This window comes from Anabrus simplex, chromosome 2 (assembly GCF_040414725.1).
Source record: "Anabrus simplex isolate iqAnaSimp1 chromosome 2, ASM4041472v1, whole genome shotgun sequence".
Taxonomy (NCBI): Eukaryota; Metazoa; Arthropoda; class Insecta; order Orthoptera; family Tettigoniidae; genus Anabrus; species Anabrus simplex.
Window position 1 is genome coordinate 771,210,793 of NC_090266.1, and position 22,840 is coordinate 771,233,632.

Consider the following 22,840-nt stretch of genomic DNA (forward strand, 5'->3'; position numbering starts at 1 on the left):
AAGGAAGAGGGAAGGAAGCGGCCGTGGCCTGAAGTGGAGAAGAAGTGGGAATCCACCGAAAACCACTTCGAGGATGGCTGAAGTGTGAATCAATCACCCTCTACTCTGGTGACCTCCCGAGGCTAAGTGGACCCCGTTGCAGTCTTCGTACCACTTTCCAAATTTCGTGGCAGAGCTGGGAATCGAACCTGGGTCTCCGGGCGTTGCGGGTGATCACACTAACCACTACACCATAGAGGAATATCGTTTAGTCTTACAATATTATGCCTGCCCATGCACGTGTCAGTTAGCTCCGAAGAATCGTACCCAGGATTCTAGACCCACTCTGCGCATTACTTTCTTCTTTTTAATTTTTAGATTGTTTCGTTAACCAAATACGTGTGTACTTCTATTCGCTGCGAAATCTGGCATTGTGCTTTTAATTACGTTAGTCGTGAAAAGGACTGTTTTATACATGACTTAATACCTCGTCCAGTATCCATCGGCTTGCACAATTTGTCGGGGCCTTCGTGGCATTGACAAGCTTCCTAAAGTATTCCTCGTCGAGGGCGATCTCCGTCCATACATCCAACATAACGCCCCACAACGCATCATGTGAACGCGGGCGAGGTTGAGACTAGTGTTTCTTTACATTATAGAGTTTCCACCTTGCCCACGAATGTTCAATGGGATTCAAATCTGAAGCTCGAAGGGCCCAATTGAGCAGTTCGATGGGGTCCTGCTCAGAAAACCAGTCCTGAACACGACCGCTCGTTTGGATTGGGGAGTTATCTTGCACGAACTGTATTACCTTATCTGGATAGCTCTCTCTCACACTCGGAACCATAATATTATGCAGAAATATTAGTCCGATGTGAGACATTCACGGCCATCTATCCGACGAAGCACTCCAGTCCCATGAGACGTTAGCCAACCCCTACACGGTACAGATATCGTATACAGCCACTGCGTGAACAGTCGGCTATGTATCTTTTGTCGTATCAGTTTCCCGTGGCCTCTAAACATGAACCGGCTCGATCTCTCCCGAACTGAAATGAGTCTCGTCAGAGAAGGTTACATGACCCCAATTACGATTTGAATCCATCTAGGCAAATGCGCACCGATTGACCACCGACCATCTGTTGGCGGCAGCCTTTCTGCAATGGAGTCCAGGTTCTCGTAATCGTTTACGGTCCATGAATGGACATCCAGGACATCTTCCCTAGTAGAAACCCGCTTTAAACGAAAGAGCGGTAGACGTCCAGTATCCCATAACACCCGCTGCTCTATCCATCTCTGAGCAGACCAAAGCGAAACTCCACGCCGAATCGCTGCCTCACTAATGTTGTGTTAAAATTGCTGTGTTTGAGGGGAGCCAGTACATGCTCTCTTGACGCTTGAGAATAATGTGTCATATCAGAATGGAGCGAAGCATTTAGCAACAAAATTCGCTCGGCGGGACTTGGTGTGTTCGTTGTCTTACGTCATTACGGTGTATTCATTCGGAAAAGGGAATTTGTTCACGCTGGATTCGTACCCTACCTGCAATGGCAGGCATGAATTGTGTAGCCCAATACTAATCCTCTGCACTACGTGGGAGTGTGCCATGTGTTTATAATTTCATAGTGCTGTATGGAAGTGCATATCACGAAGAAGTGAGAGAAGGTCAACGGGAGAGGTTAGATTGAGAGCGACTGACACAATGAGTGAGAACTACGGTCGTCTTGCAAAACACATCCAGCCGACTCCAGAGATGCGGCAATTTTTTTATTGTACAATACAATTACAATAAGTGCAGTTCAACGTACGGCGGGATGGAATCAGGCAAGGAAGTACACTGACGTGAGCTTAGAGTGAGATGAATGAATGTGAGAATTAATCCTTGATCAAAATTGCTTGATGGTACGTTTGAAGGCCGAAGTGATAAGTCTAACTGGTGACGTTGAGCTACGCCGCACCCTAACGACAAGGTGCTAAGAAAATCCTCTGATATTGAATGTGATTATTAAGTCATGCCCGGTCCTTACCTGTCTTTCAGTTTCTCTTTCTCCACGGCCGTCTTGAATTAAAGGTGAAGCAAGCGTCTGGTAGAAGCTCGCTGTACGTGGCTACCCTTTAAAATCGTTACAATGGAGTTTTTTGTTTCTGTTTTTTTGTATTTTTTAAGAAATGCGTGTCCATGACCTCACTAAGTTAGAAATAACACTTCACAAGGTGACATCTCGTGCTTTGATATGTCGATAAGAAACCACTTCCTGGCACCGGCACGTCACAGTCAACTTAGTACTCCAATCCTGTGGACTTTGCTCTTCAACAAAATAGTCTTTCAAATCCACTTACATAATATTAGCTGAATTTCCAAGAAATAGCGATATAAAAACACTTTGTTGTTTAGACTAAGGTAAAGATTGTATTTTCTTCTGTTTATGATAATAAGTGGGTAAAGGAATAAACTGTGAACACTGGAACATTTAGTGAAGAAAATTATCTCAAGTGTATTTCACTCGCGACCCGTCCCTTGTTTTCTTTTTCAGAAGTATTCGTGATACTTCGTTTTTGTAAAATGTTCAGTGTGTTACTGACTGAGTTACAATTTCAAAGAATTAAAAGGAATTAGAAATTCTTCATTCGGGGGCTTACGGGTTCGTGCTATTGCTATCTAATGTTTCTCCCGGTATAAATCACGCTTACGATATCCACACTGTGAGAATTTTCAACCATGCTGTGATGTGGCATTTTCAATTATAATGAAACCGTTCTAGACATTGTAAATAAAATGACGTGGCCTACATTGGAAGAAGTATTAGATAGTAAACCTTTGACATTTTTGTGGCCTATAGAAATGTATAAACACGGCTAATGAAGAGACTGTTTATTGGGATCTTCTGGAAATCTACGGGGACAACTTTGTTGCTAGAAAATCTTAATAAGTCTTCGTACACTAATATGTCGCGGCGAAAGGAATTATATATATATTCGGTAAGATTCGGTAACGATGTGAGAAGCTCCTGGAAACTTCATTATCTGCGTAAACAAAGCTGCTTGAAGTGCTTTGAAAGAAAAGTGTCAGGAGGGCTCTCTTGATTACAGTCTGCTATAATAAATTTGAAAAATACCGGGCAAATTGGCTACATGGTTCGATCAGTGTAGCTGTTAGCTTGCATTCGGAAGATAATGGGTTCGAACCCCACCGTCTGCAGCCCCGAAGATGTTCTGCCGTAGTTTCCCATTTTCACACGAGACAAATGGTGGGACTGGTCCTTAATTAAAGCCACGATCACTTCCTTGGCAGTCTTCGCCCTGTCCTCTCACACCGGCGCCATAGCACTGGTCTGAATTGGTGCGACGCAAAATAAATAGCAAGAAAAGGACGTTGAAAAATGTTAACAAGTCTCGCATGAGCGCATCTTCCTGCGAATTTTCATGGAAACTTAACTATTTCACCAGTTTTCGTGCTTTTTTATTTTACATTTAACTACTTTTACTAAAATCTTTTCATTCCTCCCCTGAAGGGGGAGGCGGGCCTCTTAGACGGTACGGTGAAGCAGATGCACGGAGAAGGTGAAGGGATTGGCGGCCGTGGCCTGTACCAGGAACTGTCCCGGCATTCGCCTTAGTGCAGGAGAATGGAAAACCACGGAAAACCATTATCAGGAGAGCCGACGTTTGGGGCCAGCCGTGAGGTCCAACCCTGTCCCGTCTCCCGAATTCAGAGGCGTAGAGACACGGTAGAGCTGTGGCCACCCCTCCTCTGCTCGGTTGGCCGGTCAGAGTGCAGAGCTGTTGGACCAATGACCAGCCGTGGCCACTTATGGGCCGAGACCCACTCTGCATCTACCGACCCTACATTTAAATTTGTGCATCCATCATGTGGAATAGTGAGAGTCGTTGTGAAAAGGCTACCGGTAAATAATAAGCCCCTTGTTCTTAGTGCATGCCATTCACCTGGTTTTTAAATCGGAGAACCATTTTGGGGACGGCTAAGGGTGGTATTGGGATCCGCTTTTATTTTAATTGTCTCACTCAGACTGAGCACATCCTGCTCCAGATCCTAAAACAAGTCTTAAATCCGTTGCAGAAAATTGAAACCTGAACAACTTGTCAGGATGCTAATGTACTAACTCCAATAACATTGTGGTAGTTGAGGTGAAATAATTTCTCGGCTCGAGGTAGAATCAGACTGAGGCAAGCCTCTAATATGTCGTCATTATTGATCATTGCTTCGATAAAACTTTCAATTAGAGCCGTACCTGACAGTGTTGGATGGTGAGACAACATTTCAAAGTCGGAAGATAAATAGAAGGAATATAGTAATGAGGGCTGGGGCATCATTTTGGCAAAAGAAAGGCGAATTATGTTGTTGGGAATACGGCACCAAATTGTATCAATGGAGGAATGCAGGGGGCTATGCAATCTATCAGAAAGAAAAAAAGCAAGCAAGTTTGGAGTTTTAAGTTACTGTCAATATCGCGATGTCCGGTTTTACAAGCCACAGGGACATGGCTTTTCATTTCAAAATTCCCACATACACTGGCGGGGACTCGAACCACGGCCACCTTGGTGAGGATTCAGTGACGATATCACTCATTTTGAACAGGTGCCCTTCCTGACGCCAAATTATTTCTTCAAGTGAAAGTTCTAACCCGGCATCACCAGGATTCAAGCCTCAGCTGTCCGAGTAGAAACCCATCAGCTAAACCGATACCAGTACGGTAACAATCATACCACATCCAGATTCATAATTCTGAACGATGTAGGAATAATTGTCTTCGCTTCATGCAGATCCAAAACGAGAAATCACTGCGTTAGCATTGCTACATAATAAGCCTATTTCTCTCGTCTGTTATGGAGAAACTGGAGCTATAATAAACTTGTTGTTTGTTTGTTTTCTTACATCGTCGTACTGCCCTTATATGCGAGCCCCTTTGATTAATGTAGTCGGCGTCTGTCAGACAACCATCTTCTCATCTAGCATTGCTGAAATACTCAAGATTCTCAGAATCCGACACATCAAATCCTTACCTTTGAATATATCTAAAACATCCTGTACTCTTCTGTACAAGCAGTCTAATTCACTCCTTTCTTAGTCCAAATGGCTTTCGTATCCATTTTTAGGTGAGTTGTACGAGTATATACATTTTAACTATATCACTTGTAGAATAATTGGTAGTCGTTACTCATTACAGTCGAAGGAGGATAAGTAGAGATGAAGTCAACAAGCACAGAATAATATAGAGTTGCCAATGTGGTGCCCGAGTTGAAGCCAGCGGACACACGCAGTCGCCATATTAGTGGAGACTAAGCATGGACTGTGCTATTTATTTTTACTGCTCTCCGCAAGTATATGCTTACTAGGACTCAAACTGATAACGTTCACTTTAAACCTGCACTAAAGACAGTCCCTTGGAGGAGTGGAAGGTAAAGGCTTCCATCATTGTTAGCCACAGCACGTGATGGGATAGAATGGTTATCTCTACGCCCTGTCGCCTTTGCCCCCGGGAATTAACCTGGTACTCATTTTTGGTGTAGGCTGAGTGAACCTCAGGGCCATATGCACCTCCGGAAGTGGAAATCTCGTTTGTTAAATGTTATGACTTCCTGACGGGGATTCGAACCCACGTCCTTCTGGGCGAACCGAGAACGCCTTTACCGCCTTGGCCAGACAGCCCCTAAACCTGCACTACATAGGATAATTCACATAAATTCATTATATTATTATGATTATTACGAAAACTAAACTGCTGTAGCACCCAAGTGGCATCTACTGCTTTCTGGACTCCCCAATATATTTACACTTAATACGAGGTTATGAAACACAACTAACAAAAAAACTGATTGGTCACCAATGTACTTGATACAATACACAATACGAAATTAGCATGAGAATAAGTTATTATCCAGGCTGGGGTCATAGGCTGACGATATCCTGACTTGCTTACCTAACCTGATGACTTGTTGAACTGAAAAAAGCATTAGGTTATATTCTTTTGTGAAATGACACAATGTCCATTAAAATATATAAATGCAGTTCCAAACTTAACCACCTCAATATTCTTCACAGCAGATAACAAAACGACAATGCAAGAAATAAACACTAAAAATGTGACCACATTAATGCATGTATAGCATACCACCTCCTTAACACATAACACAAATTACGACATCGGAAATACACTGTTCATATCTTCTGATTCACAATCCGCACTGAATTTACATGTCATAATAACAGACTTAAAAATTTAGCTTGTACGTCGACCTTGCTATCAAACATTATATTGGGACTTTCTCCGCCCTTTGCTACACGCTAAACTCAACTGTACATACAGTATATACACAAAACCTTCTTAGCTTGAATTTATATGTAATCTGGTTAGTCTCAATTACGGGATCGCGAACCTCAGCCGTATAACCCGCTACACCATTTCGAATTGATCCGTAGTGGTTGATTGATTGAAGTCGAAAGTTGATGTTAAATGTCCCCATACCTCGCCAAACTCGCCGATAACTTTGGTGACAAGTTCATGGTTTATTATTTTATATTGAAACCATTCTCACTTCATAGCAGACTTGTAGTATAAATAACATATGATGATCTCTAACGCTGGAGTGTGTCCCAACCGGACGTCCATCGACGAGAAATATCTCCCAAGGGACAGGCACAAGCAGCATTCAATAGGACCAAACGTCGCACACTTCAAGTAGGATAACCAGCCGATCGCAACATTTCCACTACTCAACACCAACAAGACCGACCTTCCGGCAAACCGGCCATAAAATACACTTCTTCAAGTCACATGATTTCCTCTGTCCTAGCTAATCACAATCTTCCATATCTGTCACACGTGGCACACCGTTTTCGAAATTGTGACGCTCAACATTGGCGTACTGACGCCTTGAACACTGTTGGGAGACACACGTCATGTTGGGCAAACCAAAATCTTTCACAAGTTTCCCTATATTTAGTTTTCTTGCTTAACAAAAATTTCCCACGTTCGGCAACAGAATGCCACCAATTTAATACCGAGTTCTTACAATGCCTAAATAATGATTATTATACATCAATAAATACATACAGTATTCCTACAATAAAATGCATGATACTGACAACACAAAATAAATACCTAACCTATAATTTGGCGAAAATATTGCCGTAAATACAAAAATTGACTTCACATGTGGTTGGAATTTTGTACGATTAACAATTCCTCCCCTTGAATTTGAAGACTAATTTACAATACATCTGAGAAAATCACAGTATTTTCACAATAGAAGTCTACACAGCCAGTTAAGTTCACTCAATATTACTTAAAAAGATTACACATTCTTGTTGACATACATAGAACATCTTAACTTAAATACATCACTTTACATACATCTTAAGATTGTGAATACTGTATTTAATGTCACCTTTACTCTTCAACAGGTGATAAGCACACTTGCCAACTTTCTTACCTATAGTGTAAGGTCACTGATACAATTTAAAAACTTATGAATTTTCTTATTGTCAGCGGATGAAATGTGTGGAATCTTTAGTAACACCTCCTCCTCAACTTCAAAACTATACCCGTGATGCCTCCCCTGCTGCATCACCCTCCTATCCGCTGCCTTCTTTAAACTGGTGTTAGTCAGCAGAAACACCACCTTTGAACGTACCCCTTCTGCTGAGGATAGACCTATCATGGTTGCCAACCTCACACAAAAACTTTCTTCCCACTCTTTCACAGATACCTTGTACTGACAGTTATTCGGAACACAGATGATTTTCACATTCAAAACATCCCTCCCCTGAAAACATAAAAGAATCTCATATCTTACATCAGTACTCCACACGTTGCTCAAATCATTCACACCACTTTCTGCATCAGATCTTCCACTAAACATACTTTTGAATCGACTTCCTGTTATCTCATACACATTACCCTTCTCACTTTCCTTAAACTTTCTCCAAATACCAAAAAGCTCTCCAACACAAATACTCCTCATAAAATCTTCAAACCCTGAATCCCCATATTATTCACAACCACTCTTATGATTCTTATTATGCACAGAATGTGACCTAAGCTCCCCTTCACAAAGACTTTCACTCACAGCATCGACAGTTTTCACCCACTTATCCTATCTGTGTCGGTGCGACGTAAAGCCATCCACTCACCCTTATCCAACATACCAGCTTCAATCACCTCAATCTCATTCACAAAACTCATCTCATATGTTCCCTCACTCACACTGAAATCACTACTATCATTGACCACGAGATCCCCACCATTACTACTAAATTCCCACACAATTACTACATCTTCCGTATCTTTTATCGTAGTTCCCACTCGCACATCATTCATGCCATCAACACTGTTGCTCTCGACCCTCTTAACGGAAGTTTAATTAATCTCAAAATCATCACTACTCTGACACATTATCGACGTAACATTAATCTCCTCAATTACACCAATATCAACAACATGATATGTCTTCCTCAAGGACTCCTCCCCCACAAAATAATATTCACCACCTTCACAAAAACTTCCTTTTCAATTCTTTAACTTCCCAAAGAGCATCAATTACCACAGTGTTATCAGTATCACCATCAATATTAGCACATAATAGGTCCTCCGACAAATCTTTCTCCATTTCTTCACACCCTTTGCCCCAAAAATCTCTCAGATCATCACCTTCCCTCCCTACATTATCAATTGCTTTCTCCACACTACTACCCCAGTCATTAGCTGCCATTCAATGCCTATCAATTAAATGACTTACCTCCTGCTCTACATTACTAATTTTATCATTTAATTCCTTCCCCTGATTACTAATTTGACTACTAAAATTATTCGCTTGATCAATCAATTTGATCAACTGCTCCAATACCAACTTCATGAAATTATTACCCCCATATTACATTGGTTATGCTCACTACTTTCCCCTTCACCCCCTCCCCCCCATGGCAATTCCATACACTTTTTCCGTAGACATTTCACTTTGAAAACTATTCATCAAAATATTGTGTGCTTGCGTCAAAGCTTCTCTGCTGATCATTAACAGTCATACTTCCTGTATGCATTTTTCTTATTCTCAAATTCATAACACTACTATTACTCTAACTGATAAATATACTCAAAACAGGAAAACACTGATAAATTACTCCTAGCACAAGCTCACTAAAATACCGGACCAATTGTGCTCATCGATATCATATTGTAAGTCTGGATATCATTCGGCTTCACGTTACGGCGCCAATTGCACTGGTACCAACCAAACACTAGCTCCACAACGTGATCACAAGGTTACTAGGACTCAAACTGATAACATTCACTTTAAACCTGCACTACACAGGGTAAATCTCATAAATATTATTGTGATTATTATGAAAACTGAACTGCTGTAGCACCCAAGTAGCTTCTACAGCTTTCTGGACTCCCCAATACATTTACACTTAATTAATACAAAGTTATGGAACACAACTAACAAAAAATATAGAGTCGCCAATATGGTGCCCGAATTGAAGCCAGCGGACACACGCAGTCGCCATATTGGTTGCACTAAAACATTGGAGACTACTAGAAGTAGAACGCAGCCCGGAAGGCGGTTAGAAGAGGGTTGCGCAGTAACATTCGCGCACTTTGTAGTATGACGTGTTTTCCGCTGAGCTAATAGAATCATTTCAGTAAGAGGTGCTTGTTTGTGCGGGTCACGAGTGAATGTTTCGAGTTTTATTTGTAAATATCATAATCAACGACTTTAGGGAACTATTTGCGTGTGTACGATAGATCCAGGAAGAGCAAAAAGACAAGTATTCCGTCGACAGGCGAGGGAAATAGTATTTAAAGTGTATTTGTATTTGGTAAGCATGCAGCAGCAGGCTTTCATAGGCGGAGAAGGTGAGGAACGCCATGTTGCCACGCTTCAAAAGAAGACAGCACTCGCGTGTGGTATCGGCCTGCAAACAGTACAGAGGATAAAACAAGCTTCGGAAATAAAAATAATGCGGTGTTCAGGTCGCCAGAGGAGAACCCTTAGAGGAAGAAGCCAGTGACGGTACTCGATGATTTCATTAAAAATGTTCTGCGTACATCAATATTTAATATGTATAAAAACGGCGAATATCCTACGGCATTGAAACTGGACCGTCCATTTACCTTCCTTAATATCTCGAAAATTTTCCTCAACACTTTCTCGGGGTTTGATGTTAAAAATTAATTTGGACCTTCCGAAACGTTTAAGCCCACAAAAAATATAGGTCATCGCTTTGGAATTCAAGATATAACTGGATGAAAAAATGTTTACACATTAATGCTATTATGCTCTCTGCACTTCGTCTTCATTTCTCTCAACTTCCATTTAACTTCTTTAATATCTCGAAAATTCCCCTCAACACTTTCTCGGGGTTTGATGTTAAAAATTAATTTGGATTTTCAGGAAACTTTTAAGCCCAAAAAATTATAGGTCATCGCTTTGGAATTAAAGATATAACTGGATGAAAAAATGTTTACACATACATGCTGTTATGAGTAGCAACATTGGCATCACCGCACCTCATACTTCTGTCTCTCTCTGCGCAACGAAACCGCCTTCCGGGCTGCGTTCTACTCTAGTAGTTACTCTAATCATGGGCTGTGCTATTTATCTTTACTGCCCTCCGCAAGTATATACAAGCAAAATCAAACGTTAATTTCACTTCATTTTAGACATTCATGTGAGAAAAGCTTTGAAGTATGTACATATTTAATAAAAAGAACTATTTTTAAAATCTATTTTACAGGAGAGGAGGATCCCTAAAATTACTTTTAAATCTGTAAGAGTTGCTTCATTAGACTCCTCTACGGCAGTATAGGAAATACTTGATGTGGAACACCCTATATTTGTAAAATTCGAGAAACTTGTGTTTACTTCCAAATAGACCAATCGAATACTAAGATAATTTCTCGAAAAAGAAATTAAAATGTTAACACCAGGAACAGAGGAGACAATAGTGGCTGAGCTAAGCACTGTGAGGTAGATATGATAATACAGTAAGTACTGAAAGATGTTAAGTGGTTTGTCAGGTAGGTCTACATCATTGTGTCTGTAAACGACAGCAATATAATTCTTTCGGTAATAAACTGCAAACGTTGTACAACAAGTTAAAATATTAAGTTAAAATCATTTGCCATTACCCGTCATTTTCTTTCTCCAGAAACATACCGGTATTCATTTGTGAGCAACACTTGCGATAATTTCTATAAATTTTATTTCATTGTATTAAAATCAATCCATAAGATTATTTTTATTTAATAATAATTTCGCGTGGCTACCCTGACGAAGCTTCTGTAAAGTGGACTCTCCGGTTAGGGTGGGCAGCGTGTATAGGAAACTGTTAGTCGGGTGGAGGATAGTGTTGTGTGTAATCATGGGCTGTGCTGTGCAGGAATATTGGGTAAAGCTTAAACATTCAGTCCCCGAACTAAGGAAATTAATCGTTTACGATTAAAATCCCTCCAACTGGCCAGGAGTCGATCCCGATGCCCCGAGGGCCAAGATTCCGACCATTCAGCCATAGAGCCGGACAATTTATTTAATCATTTGTACTGGTCTACAGTTTTATAATAATTAAGTAGGGTTAGTGCGACGGAGAATACTTTTGTATATGGTATATGTACTGATATTTTAATTGTCTTATTTATACAGGGTGTCCCAGGAGGAATGGTCAATATTCGGGGATATGACAGGAACGATCGTTTGAAACAAAGGGCATATGCCCTATTCCGAATGGTTTTCGAGGTAGAACACATTTATCAATCAATCAATCAATCAATCAATCAATCAATACTGATCTGCATTTAGGGCAGTCGCCCAGGTGGCAGATTCCCTATCTGTTGCTTTCCTAGCCTTTTCCTAAATGATTTCAAAGAAATTGGAAATTTATTGAACATCTCCCTTGGTAAATTATTCCAATCCCTTACTCCCCTTCCTATAAATGAATATTTGCCCCAGTTTGTCCTCTTGAATTCCAACTTTATCTTCATATTGTGATCTTTCCTACTTTTATAAACGCCACTCAAACTTATTCGTCTCCTAATGTCATTCCACGCCATCTCTCCGCTGACAGCTTGGAACATACCACTTAGTCGAGCAGCTCTTCTTCTTTCTCTCAATTCTTCCCAACCCAAACTTGGCAACATTTTTGTAACGCTACTCTTTTGTCGGAAATCACCCAGAACAAAACAAATCGAGCTGCTTTTCTTTGGATTTTTTCCAGTTCTTGAATCAGGTAATCCTGGTGAGGGTGCACTTTAGTGCACTTTGGTAGCGGGGGGGGGGGGGGAGGACGGTCTAGTGACACGCACGTATGTGTCTTACCCGGCCAACCTCTTTGTGGTTTTGAAATGGGTACAAGTCTTCCGGCCGTGCGATTAGGAGCGCGCAGCTGTGAGCTCGCATCCGGGAGATAGTAGGTTCGAGCCCCACTGTCGGCAGCTCTTGAAGATTGTTTTCCGTGGTTTCCCATTTTCACACCAGGCAAATGCTGGGGCTGTACCTTAATTAAGGCCACGGCCGCTTCCTTCCCACTCCTAGGCCTTTCCTGTCCCATCGTCGCTATAAGACCTATCTGTGTCGGTGCGACGTAAAGCAACTAGCAAAAAATATATATATATAATATTTTTGCAGCACTTCCAGTTTCACCAGAGGTCACGTCTGAGAGAGGGGCTACAAGTCTCGCATATCGATGCTTGCATCGATCTTCAGGGCTGCCGACAGTGGGGTTCGAACCTACTATCTCCCAAATACTGGATACTGGCCGCACTTAAGCGACTGCAGCTATCGAGCTCGGTAAAATATTATATAAAGGGACCTCTGGGCCCTACCGTTACTACTTCTGAACAGTCAGTCGTGGGGTGAAACCCTGCTTGTTGACGGATCGCTGTTCGCGCCATTCTTATGTAAATCGACGCATTCTGAGTGTTAGTGAGCGTAACAGTCATCGGATAGCATTATTATTTCACCTAATAGATGATATTGCCTAGATACTATTTGCTGGCGGAAGCCAAGTGCAGAGATGGTATAGACAGTATTTGTGAAGCGCAAGTGGAGACTCAGCCTGCATTCACTTACCGCAGTTACGTGTCTCTGTTGCACAGCCTGGGGTAGGGATAAACATATGCTCCCTCATGGGACTGCACGTCAAGAGTGAACTATAGTCTTCGTGGAGTTAAGTCGGACGGTACCGGATGTTCCGCGTCAGGGAAATGCCTGGTCAGCCTAACGGACGCTTGCTGGCAGGGACATAGACAACTTCCGCGATTGCCGTGTTCGACAGTTCGAATGCGCCCCAGACCGTGTGGAACGATACCGACGTGCGGGAGAGAAGTGAAGCCTGTTTTCTAAGTGTCAAAAATGTTATTGAAGTGTTTTGTGTGTATTTAACACGTGTCTCGTAAATATGTGAATTGGAATAATTAATCCCACTGGTATCGATTCCGCTACATACACCCACCTTATGTGAAGTTCACAAAACGACTGAAGGTCGACACGTTCAAAATTCATGCACAGACCATGCGCATAAGCAAAACGAATGACAAACAGGTCTGCACTGATCCAACCTGCTGCACAAAAATACTCAAATTCTGATACGCAATAATGCAAGGCAGTTCAGCTGTTTCTCAAGGGCACTATTACGTGACAGTAAATGTTTTGACTCGTAAATAATTTATACATATATTTATATTAAACGACACTAATTTCAATATCATCGTGGATAGTCGCAAATAAATACAATTATATAGTTACAATCATAATGAGGACCACGGCTGGTGATACAGTAATTGTGAGGAGTTCTAGAAGCACTTTCCAAGGACCTGAATGTTAAAAAATGTTGTCAGTAATGAAGCTCCTTATTAGATTAGATATTTGATTTTTATGGCTGATTATATTTTATATGACAGAGATGACCCTTAACACCCCTTGAGATACAGTACATGCTGGTTGGGGTGCACCATGTCTAGTGCATGTTTGCTTTCTTTTCAGAAATGTTTTCTCAACTTCCCATTCTCCATTTCTGTTTTTAGAACTCAAAATCCATAAAGTATTTATTTATTTATTTATTTATTTATTTATTTATTTATTTATTTATTTATTTATTTATTTATTTATTTATTTATTTATTTATTTATTTATTTATTTATTTATTTATTTATTTATTTCTGACTACAGACGCCATGATCATCCGCAACCATCTGAAAGAGGTGCAGTAGCAGACACGCAATGCCCACATCCAGGGTACATCACTTTCCCAACGATCCCGGCGATGCAGCAGCAGGTGAGTTAACACGCTCCACTGTGCTACTTGCAGTAGATCTGTTAATGTTTTAGGTTGAGGCATAAGATTCATTCATCACCAAACACATGGCTGGCACCATTCATGATGCCGCACAAAAATTTACTAAGCAGTGTCGGAATGACCAGCCTTGAAAATCAGAGAAAAGTAATTAATGGCAAGTACCTGCATAAATTATTAAGCAAAATAGATAATATGAATTTACTGTTCCTATTGAATTTTCGCATACATCGCTTGCACTCAAGAGAACGCAGCACGCTTTGGACTGAAAGAACTCTGACGACCGCCCACAACCATTCACCACTCTATAGGTTATGTAACAACTATAATGAAGCTGTTAGCATAGACAATAACTTGGACTTCGACATGTCAATATCCAAATTCATAAAACGTTTTTCAGCTGCACTAAACACTAAACATTAAAATCACGCTGAAATCTGTCAAAAAGTTATAGGTACTGAATAATTTAGTTATTAAGAAGTTTATTTTTATTTATTAAGATCTAAGACTTGTATCAATGTAATTTAATTAATAATTCATTTATTAAGCTTTTCAGTTATTAAAATCTAAGACTTGTATCAATGTAATCTAATTCATAATTTAGTTATTAAGAATTGTATTTTTAGTTATTGAGATCTAAGATTTGTGTCAATGTAATTTAGTAAACACCTTAAAGATTTTTAGGTTTACTCTAATTGGGGTTTACTACCCTGTTGTAAATCGGCAATTAAATTAAATTAAATTAAGAAAAAATGGAAAAGTTCAGAGTATTTTCGTCTATGAATAATTAGTTTGCATGTAAGAAAAAGCATAAATTACGCCTCTCTCGGTACATAAATTAATCAATAAACATCTCTTTGCACATTTCATGATAGCCTTCCTATATTCCTCAGTAGCCAACCTCATGAAATATTCCGAGGATGAACACCAGCTTTTATATATTGATTTGCCTTTACGAGACTCATACCTGCGAAAGATTATGAAGTTTATTGAAGGAATTCACATTTAGTTTTAAAAATTTACAACATTTAAATTGGATATTAACTCGTTCCGAGATAAAACAAACATAAAATCGCACATAAAGTTAAAAGTTATCTAAGCCAAAGATATGGAAGTGGATGGTGTTGCTGTTTTCCCAAATCCATAATAATAACTTTTTCTAATGGAAGACTTAAAAAGTTGGTTTTCTGGAGAACGCTAACACTGTTTTTCGCCGTTAAAATTGATCCTATTCTATTCTAATAAATAATTTATACATGTATTTATATTATATGACACTAATTTCAATATCCTCGTGGATAGTCGTAAATATATACAATTACATAGTTACAATCACAGTGAGGACCACGACTGGTGATAGTGTAATTATTTTTAGTTATTAAAATCTAAGACTTGTATCGATGTAATCTAATTCATAATTTAGTTATTAAGAATTGTATTTTCAGTTATTGATATCTAAGATTTGTGTCACGTATTTTAATAAGTACTTTGAAGAGTTTTAGGTTGACTATAATTGGGTTTACTACCCTGTTGTAAATCGGCAATTAAATTAAATTTAAGAAAAAACAAAATGTTACTGTAATAAGCATACGTAAAACATATTCGCAGTAACACATGTTTTGAGGAGTGAACAGAAATAATCATCACAGGAAAGCATTGCTATGACTGCTAGTGGGAACAATGTTATTTTAAATTCACCAGCCAATCCTCTCCCACTCGCTATTAATGTTAACAAAACAGAGACGAGCCATGAATTTGTTCCGTTGGTCCTATGCAGGTTTAGAGAGAGGAGGCTAGTGCGAGTGACGAGAAGTGCGATGATGTGAACAAATACGGGGAGTATATGAGCTACAACTTCTTGTGATGACTTCTGCGGTTTTCATAACAGGTTTTCCTCTATACTTATTAACTCGTTGACCCCGCCTAGGCAATTTTAAAAGCTTCTCAGTCTGCAGAATGAACTCACAGATGAAAATATGTGGCTTCCTAGTGGCATGAACCTACTGAGAAGTCACTCCTGAATGAATCATTCTTTCTTTCCTTCCTTGTATTTGGCATAAAGGCACAAATTCTGTCACCGGAAACATTCTGATAACATGTTATCAACAACAGTGATGAGCTAGTAAGGAAGCACCCATCCCTCTCCCATGTACACCCCCTTCATTGCTAGAATTTTACACATCGGCCTGGCATAGTCAGATGATCGTTGTCCTTCCGTTAGCAAGTTGATTCTAGACTGAAGTGTTTGAACGTGATAACTCCGTGACGCTTTCTTCCGGTACGTTAAAGTACGCCTGTAAGACAAAAGTCCGACAATCCGGCCACTGTTACCAGTCGCTTACCAAAAGGGGGGGATCAATCAATGACCCCAGAAATATTTCGTGGGCCTAACTCTAATACGATTTGTTCATTAATTTTTAACAAATGTGCCATTTGTCTATGACGAACATTCTGTGGGTTGAGAGCCTCAGGTTACAGTTCTTTGTTTGTTGCGTTATTGCTATTGTTGTAATTGAATATGTAGCTAGGACAGTCAGTCAGTCAAGTACATAGTGCAGAAAGAAGGAGGTTTGTTTCCATCGCATTTTCGAAACTGTATAAGCGGCCGAGACTCACCGAGAAAGTAATTGACGATGGACTCAAAACCTGGGACTGTGAATTTAGTTTCAGTTTATTTCAAAGAACATTCGGAGAAACAGAAGATGTTGATCAAGTGAATCAGACGAAACTGATGAAGATATGGAAATGTTTGATTTTATTTATTGACTCATTCTTATCAGTGTTCATAGTTATTGAATATGCCTGAAGTGTTTGTACATGAAAATCATCTGTTATACCCTGTTGATAGTAAAAAAGTAATTCCCTACACTGGTAGCCAGTACGTAATACCAGAATTAAACTTTGCCTAATGAAGAAAATGTAATTGAAAAACGGCATTATTCACATCACATTTTACGAAAACCATGTCCATAGACCGGAAAATGTGATACGCTGAATACTCTGAACGTGGATATTAAAATAATTTATAATTTTTATGGCTTAAGGAACGAAATATAGATTAAAGTCATGGGGTTAGTTGCTGAACCCCGCCAATGGTGTTTATCGTTGTATCACTTTAGCACTGGTAAGCGACTGTTAAAAAACTATGGTTTTTGTAGGAATTTAACAAATAACAATAATAATGGTCATTAATTCATTATGAACAATGTATTGCATTCTAAACCCTATCATCGTCTGAATGGTAAAAATTTTAATCGGCCAGATGACAATTTTATAACTTTCTAGTGTTCATTGTTCAACAAGGTGACGGAACAGTATCTTATTGAAACAGCTCTTAAGGCATTCCTTATGTTCAGGTCGGTTGACAGTGGTGTTCACAGACTTCATTGAATATTTTACTAATATCTACAACGACAAGGCTATTTGTATCTTCAGATTTGGTCCAAGCACTAGAACTTTCACGATCTTTGAAACAGATGAGTTCTGAGGTTTCCTAACCGTATTTATTACTCAAGAAATCTCCTCCTCAATGCATGTGGGATACTTGAAATGAAAATCCACGTCCCTGTGGTTCGGATTACACGTAAAACTGGGCGTCCTGCGGCTATGATTACAATATCTAGTCACATAAAATGCGTGCTTGCTTGCTTGAATCTCCTCCATATGCACACTGAAAACTCACTGCTTAAGTAATTTCATGCTGTCGTGTAATTGCGTCTTTTATTCGGAAGAGTAGTACGAATCCTGTATGATAATAATTGAATTTTATACGGAATTTCCAAAGCAAAACATAGAAAGAAACACATTCCCACACGTTAGATAGATACACAGCTACGAATACTAAACTGAAACGTCGATCACCAGCTGTGTTATGCACCCCCATTTTTCACGTACAATTGTTTTCAGAAATTAGAAGCAACTGTCCACTTTCTAATTAGCAGACAGTCTTGATCGTTGAACCCGACTAGAAAAACAAAATAAATTTAATTTTCCTAGTCAAAGAACAAATACTCAACTGTATCCAGATCGGCGTTCTGAAATAGTTACGCGCTCGCCTGCGGCTCGGACAGAAACGAGTAACATAACGATGGCTTTCTTTAAAAACCTCGTAAGTCCGAATACTTTTCCTATCCATTATATTCCTTAAGACTGGTCACGCCTCCCAGTCCCATATTTATATGCAGTCCAAAAGAATAATTTTCGTTATGGTCATTTTCCTATGCGGTGGGGTAAAGGAAAATGAACCTTAAATACATTATACTGTAGGAGTGTGTAAATTTGCCATGCAATCAACATCCCTACAATTCGGTACGTTAAGGTCCATTTTCCTTTAGACATTAGCAAAGGAAAATGAACACAGCGAAAATTATTCTGATGGACTGCATACAAATATATGACCGGGAGGCGTGGCCAGTCTTAAGGGATATAATAGATAGGAAGAACATTAAGGGATATAATAGATAGGAAGAACATTTGGACATACGAGGTTTTTAAAGAAAGTCATCGATAAGCTTATCACCTAAGTAGCCCTTATGTACAATATTGTACTTCTATTTTGGTGAATTCATTTATTTTCAATTAAATTAATTTAATTATAAATAATTTTGATTCATCGAGACGTACATCCATTTGATCCATGCACTGACGGCGTCTTCTTTTGTTGTTCATGTCTTGCTACGAAAGATATGAGATGTGTACATGGGGTAATGTTGTAATAACATATAAAGTTATTTGGAGCACTGAACAGTCCACTGAGCTACCAGAGAAGTAAACATGGTCCTGACTAATGAATGTAATAATAACTTTATGATATACTGTAGTATATCGTCGTTGCGCCTGCAGAAACCGCTATATGACAGTATCTTTGGAGAAATACTGACCCGCAGCACATATCAGTTATTACGAAGACAAGAGAGTTCCTTCGCACATTCGCAAAATATTTAACCTTAGATGACAGACACTTACCGGCCGAAGTTCTAAGCTGAAATATTTCACATACGGTATGGTTTTTGGAGGCACAACGACGATGTGCGATATTTACCCATTGAAAATGGATTAATCTATAGGTACATTAGTCAGTATTGTGTTGGCGATAGATTACTTGAGCTGAGAATGCAGAGATGCCACTTTCTTGTGCGGATGGGTATTTATCCACAGGTACTGCAATCAAGCATAGAAACAATTCAACAAGATTAATTTTAGTGTTTCTTGATTCATGATCTCCCTGACTATCAGTGTTTACATTACTGTGAAGCTGAGCTCAACCAATCACAGGCGATTTTGTAATGAAACAGTGCGAGAATTAATTACAGTACGATAAAGTGTCGTTTTTGTGCTCTTTTGAGTACGGGAAGAAGGCAATTACATCATAGTATGAAATAATTATAATTTTGATACATAAACTTTCTGACGTACTTCTCCTTCATTTAGATTAAATATTTCATATGATAAGTAAGAATGATGTTATCGCTGTTCTTAAGAAAATAAATCGTCACCATAAAACCTATCTGTGTCCATGCGTCGTAATGCCAATAGCAAAAAAACAAAGAAAAGGAATGCTGACAGGTGTGACAATTACCGCACCATTAGTTTAGTATCTGACGATTGTAAAGTTTTAATACATATTGTTTACAGATGAATGCAGAGAGAAGTCGATGCCGAGTTGGTAGGAGATCAGTTAGACTTTCAAAGAAATGTTAAGAACGCGCGAAGCATCACTGACTCTACATATGATCTTAGAGGATCGCATTGAGAAGCGTAAGCCTACGTATATGGCATTTGTAGATCTGGAACGTTCATTTGATAATGTCGATTAGACATTAGAGATTCTTGAAGTGATCGGGAACACAGTGTTATCTACAACCTGTACAAAAATCAGTCTGCATTGATAAGAATCGAGGACTTCATTTTCAGTTATCCAGAAAGAAGTGAGATCCTTATAAAGAACAGACTGTAAAGAAAATCAAAGAAAAACTTGGGAAAGTAATCACAGATCAAGAAGAGGTAATTAATCCTAGTCAATTTCCCGATGACGTTATTTTTTCTGTCTGTTGAAGATCTGGATACACAACTGAATTTTATAGACACAGCCCTGGAAAAGGAGTACAAAATGAATATGTATTTCTTTATTTATTTATTTATTTATTTATTTATTTATTTATTTATTTATTTATTTATTACCGGGCGAGTTGGCCGTGCGGTTAGGGGTGCGTGGTAGTGAGCTTGCATCCGGGAGGTAGTGGATTCGAATCCCACTGTCGGCAGCCCTGAAGATGGTTTTCCGTGGCTTCCCATTTTCACACCAGGCGAATGCTGGGGCTGTACCTTAATTAAGCCCACTGCTACCTCCTTCTAACTCCTAGGTCTTTCCTATCCCATCGTCGCCATAAGACCTATCTGTGTCGGTGCGACGTAAAGCCACTAGCAAAAATTTATTTATTTATTTATTTATTTATTTATTTATTTATTTATTTATTTATTTATTTATTTATTTATTTTGCTAGTGGTTTAACGTCGCAGTAACAAATCGAAGGTTTTCGACGATGCAGCGATGGGAAGGGAAGGTAGTGGCCGTGGCCTTAATTACTATGCATCTTGGTGTGAAAATACGAATTCACGGTAAACCATCTTCAGGACTGCCAACGATGGGATTCAAACCCACCATCTCCCGAATGCAAGCTCATAGCTACACGAAACTAACCGCAAGTCTAACTCGCTCCGTTATCTCTACATAGGATAATAAAGTTCTCGATCTTGTCTGTCTGTCTGTCTGTCTGTCTGTCTGTCTGTCTGTCTGTCTGTCTGTCTGTCTGTCTGTCTGTCTGTCTGTCTGTCTGTCTGTCTGTCTGTCTGTCTGTCTGTCTGTGACGGCTAATCTCAAGAACGATTGGATGGATTTCGATGCGGTTTTCACCATTCTATTAAGTGTTTCTCGAGAAAGGTTTATGTGTAGAGTCATTCATCTATGAACAAAGGAAGCCGAACATTAACGATTTGAGTGAAGCAAGTCAAAGAAGAAATGGGCCGTCTTTTTAGCTAAACCGTTAAAAATATATCTGTACTGTACTATGCGGATAAGAATTGTTCAGGGTTCGAACCCCACTGTCGGCAGCCCTGAAAATGGTTTTCCGTGGTTTCCCATTTTCACACCAGGCAAATGCTGGGGCTGTACCTTAATTAAGGCCACGGCCGCTTCCTTCCCACTCCTAGCCCTTTCCTGTCCCTTCGTCGCCGTAAGACCTATCTGTGTCGGTGCGACGTAAAAAACTAGCAAAAAAAAAGAATTGTTCAGAATAAAATGTTCTACAAAAAGTCCGTGACAGCATATATCTCTCTTTAACACATAACCCACTATAACAGATTTTATGTTACATTTTGCAGTAAAAACGTCAAATTTATAAACAACCTTTTTCAAATTAATCGGTTAATCCTTATCAAAATAAATTGTTATTACCATCAAGTAAGAAATATAGATCACAATGTCATTTACAGAACGTCATTTTCATTTATAACTCAAGAGATATCAACGTTTTCTTCTCTTACACAATCTCCATTCTGAGGTATGGAAATGTAAAAGACCAGCTTCAGAGTGAGTGACAGCGGAAGAGCCTGTCACCCTAGCCATCACCGGCTTCGGCCAGCAGCTAACACTCTTGAACAGTCAAGTTTCAGAGAAGGGCCGATGTGTTGGGAGTTTCGCTATTAATTCGATCCACCTTGCTTTTCTGTATTCAGTCTGTGAACATTTCGTCCCACTGCCTGTTTGGGGTTTCCGTCGTGATTTGATGCACCTCGGATTTTCTTCACTCAGTCCGTGAACATTTCATTTCGCAGGCTACACAGCGGAGTTGAGATTGTGGCGAGCGGGGCTCAAATGATACAAACAGGCATTATTTGTAGAGAGGAAGAGAGTGCTCTGCTGAGCGGAACAATCGCCAATATTCTGACAGAACCAGACAAGTTCGTCTGAGAGAGGGAAGAAATGTCCGTGGTTTGTGATCTGATAAAGAGTACTCCACTATGGATTTTGATTTGTCCATATATGATTATAAAAAATGATGCTTCAGTTTCTTTAGGTAGCCTACAATGTATGTTGTCTGCCAATATTGTTTAGCTTTAAAATGGAATACTGTTTTAAATGGCTGTGGCACAGGAGAAGTAGTCATATTACCAAGAAACCCTAAGATTCCTTCAGATTTTCCCTTTGATTTCAAACAAGTCCAGTTGCCGGTAAAAGTCTGCTTTGGCATTGCAAATAAAGCACAGGATCAGACACAGCGTGGCTGGAGTTGATCTCAGTGGAAATGGACAGTTTCACGTGGCTCTTTCGCGTGTTACATCAAAACGAAATATTTTTGTGTTCACTACTAGAGGAAAAGCGACTAATATCGTATCCAAGGAAACTCGCAAGTCCTCGCTCGATTAAAAGAACTGCTCTCGTGCGAAGCTGGGGTCGGTAGCTAATACATAAATACATTCAAAATAAAAAGTAATGAAATGCAGTCGAATAAAGTCAAGTGGTGTGGGAAATAGGAAATAGTCTTCAAGGAAGTA

The 22,840-nt window shown here is 39.6% G+C and overlaps 1 protein-coding gene across 4 annotated transcripts in view; it reads left to right on the forward strand.

Annotated features, from left to right (window-relative positions):
- The window catches only part of LOC136863103 (serine/threonine-protein kinase NIM1), a 789,590-nt gene that overhangs the window by 561,880 nt on the left and 204,870 nt on the right, over nt 1-22,840 (forward strand). For all 4 annotated transcript variants that reach the window (XM_067139438.2, XM_067139441.2, XM_067139439.2 and 1 more), the window contains one exon: nt 14,164-14,269. In XM_067139438.2, coding sequence (XP_066995539.2) covers nt 14,215-14,269 — 55 coding nt within the window. In that variant the 5' untranslated portion in view covers nt 14,164-14,214. The remainder of the gene's footprint in view (nt 1-14,163; nt 14,270-22,840) is intronic.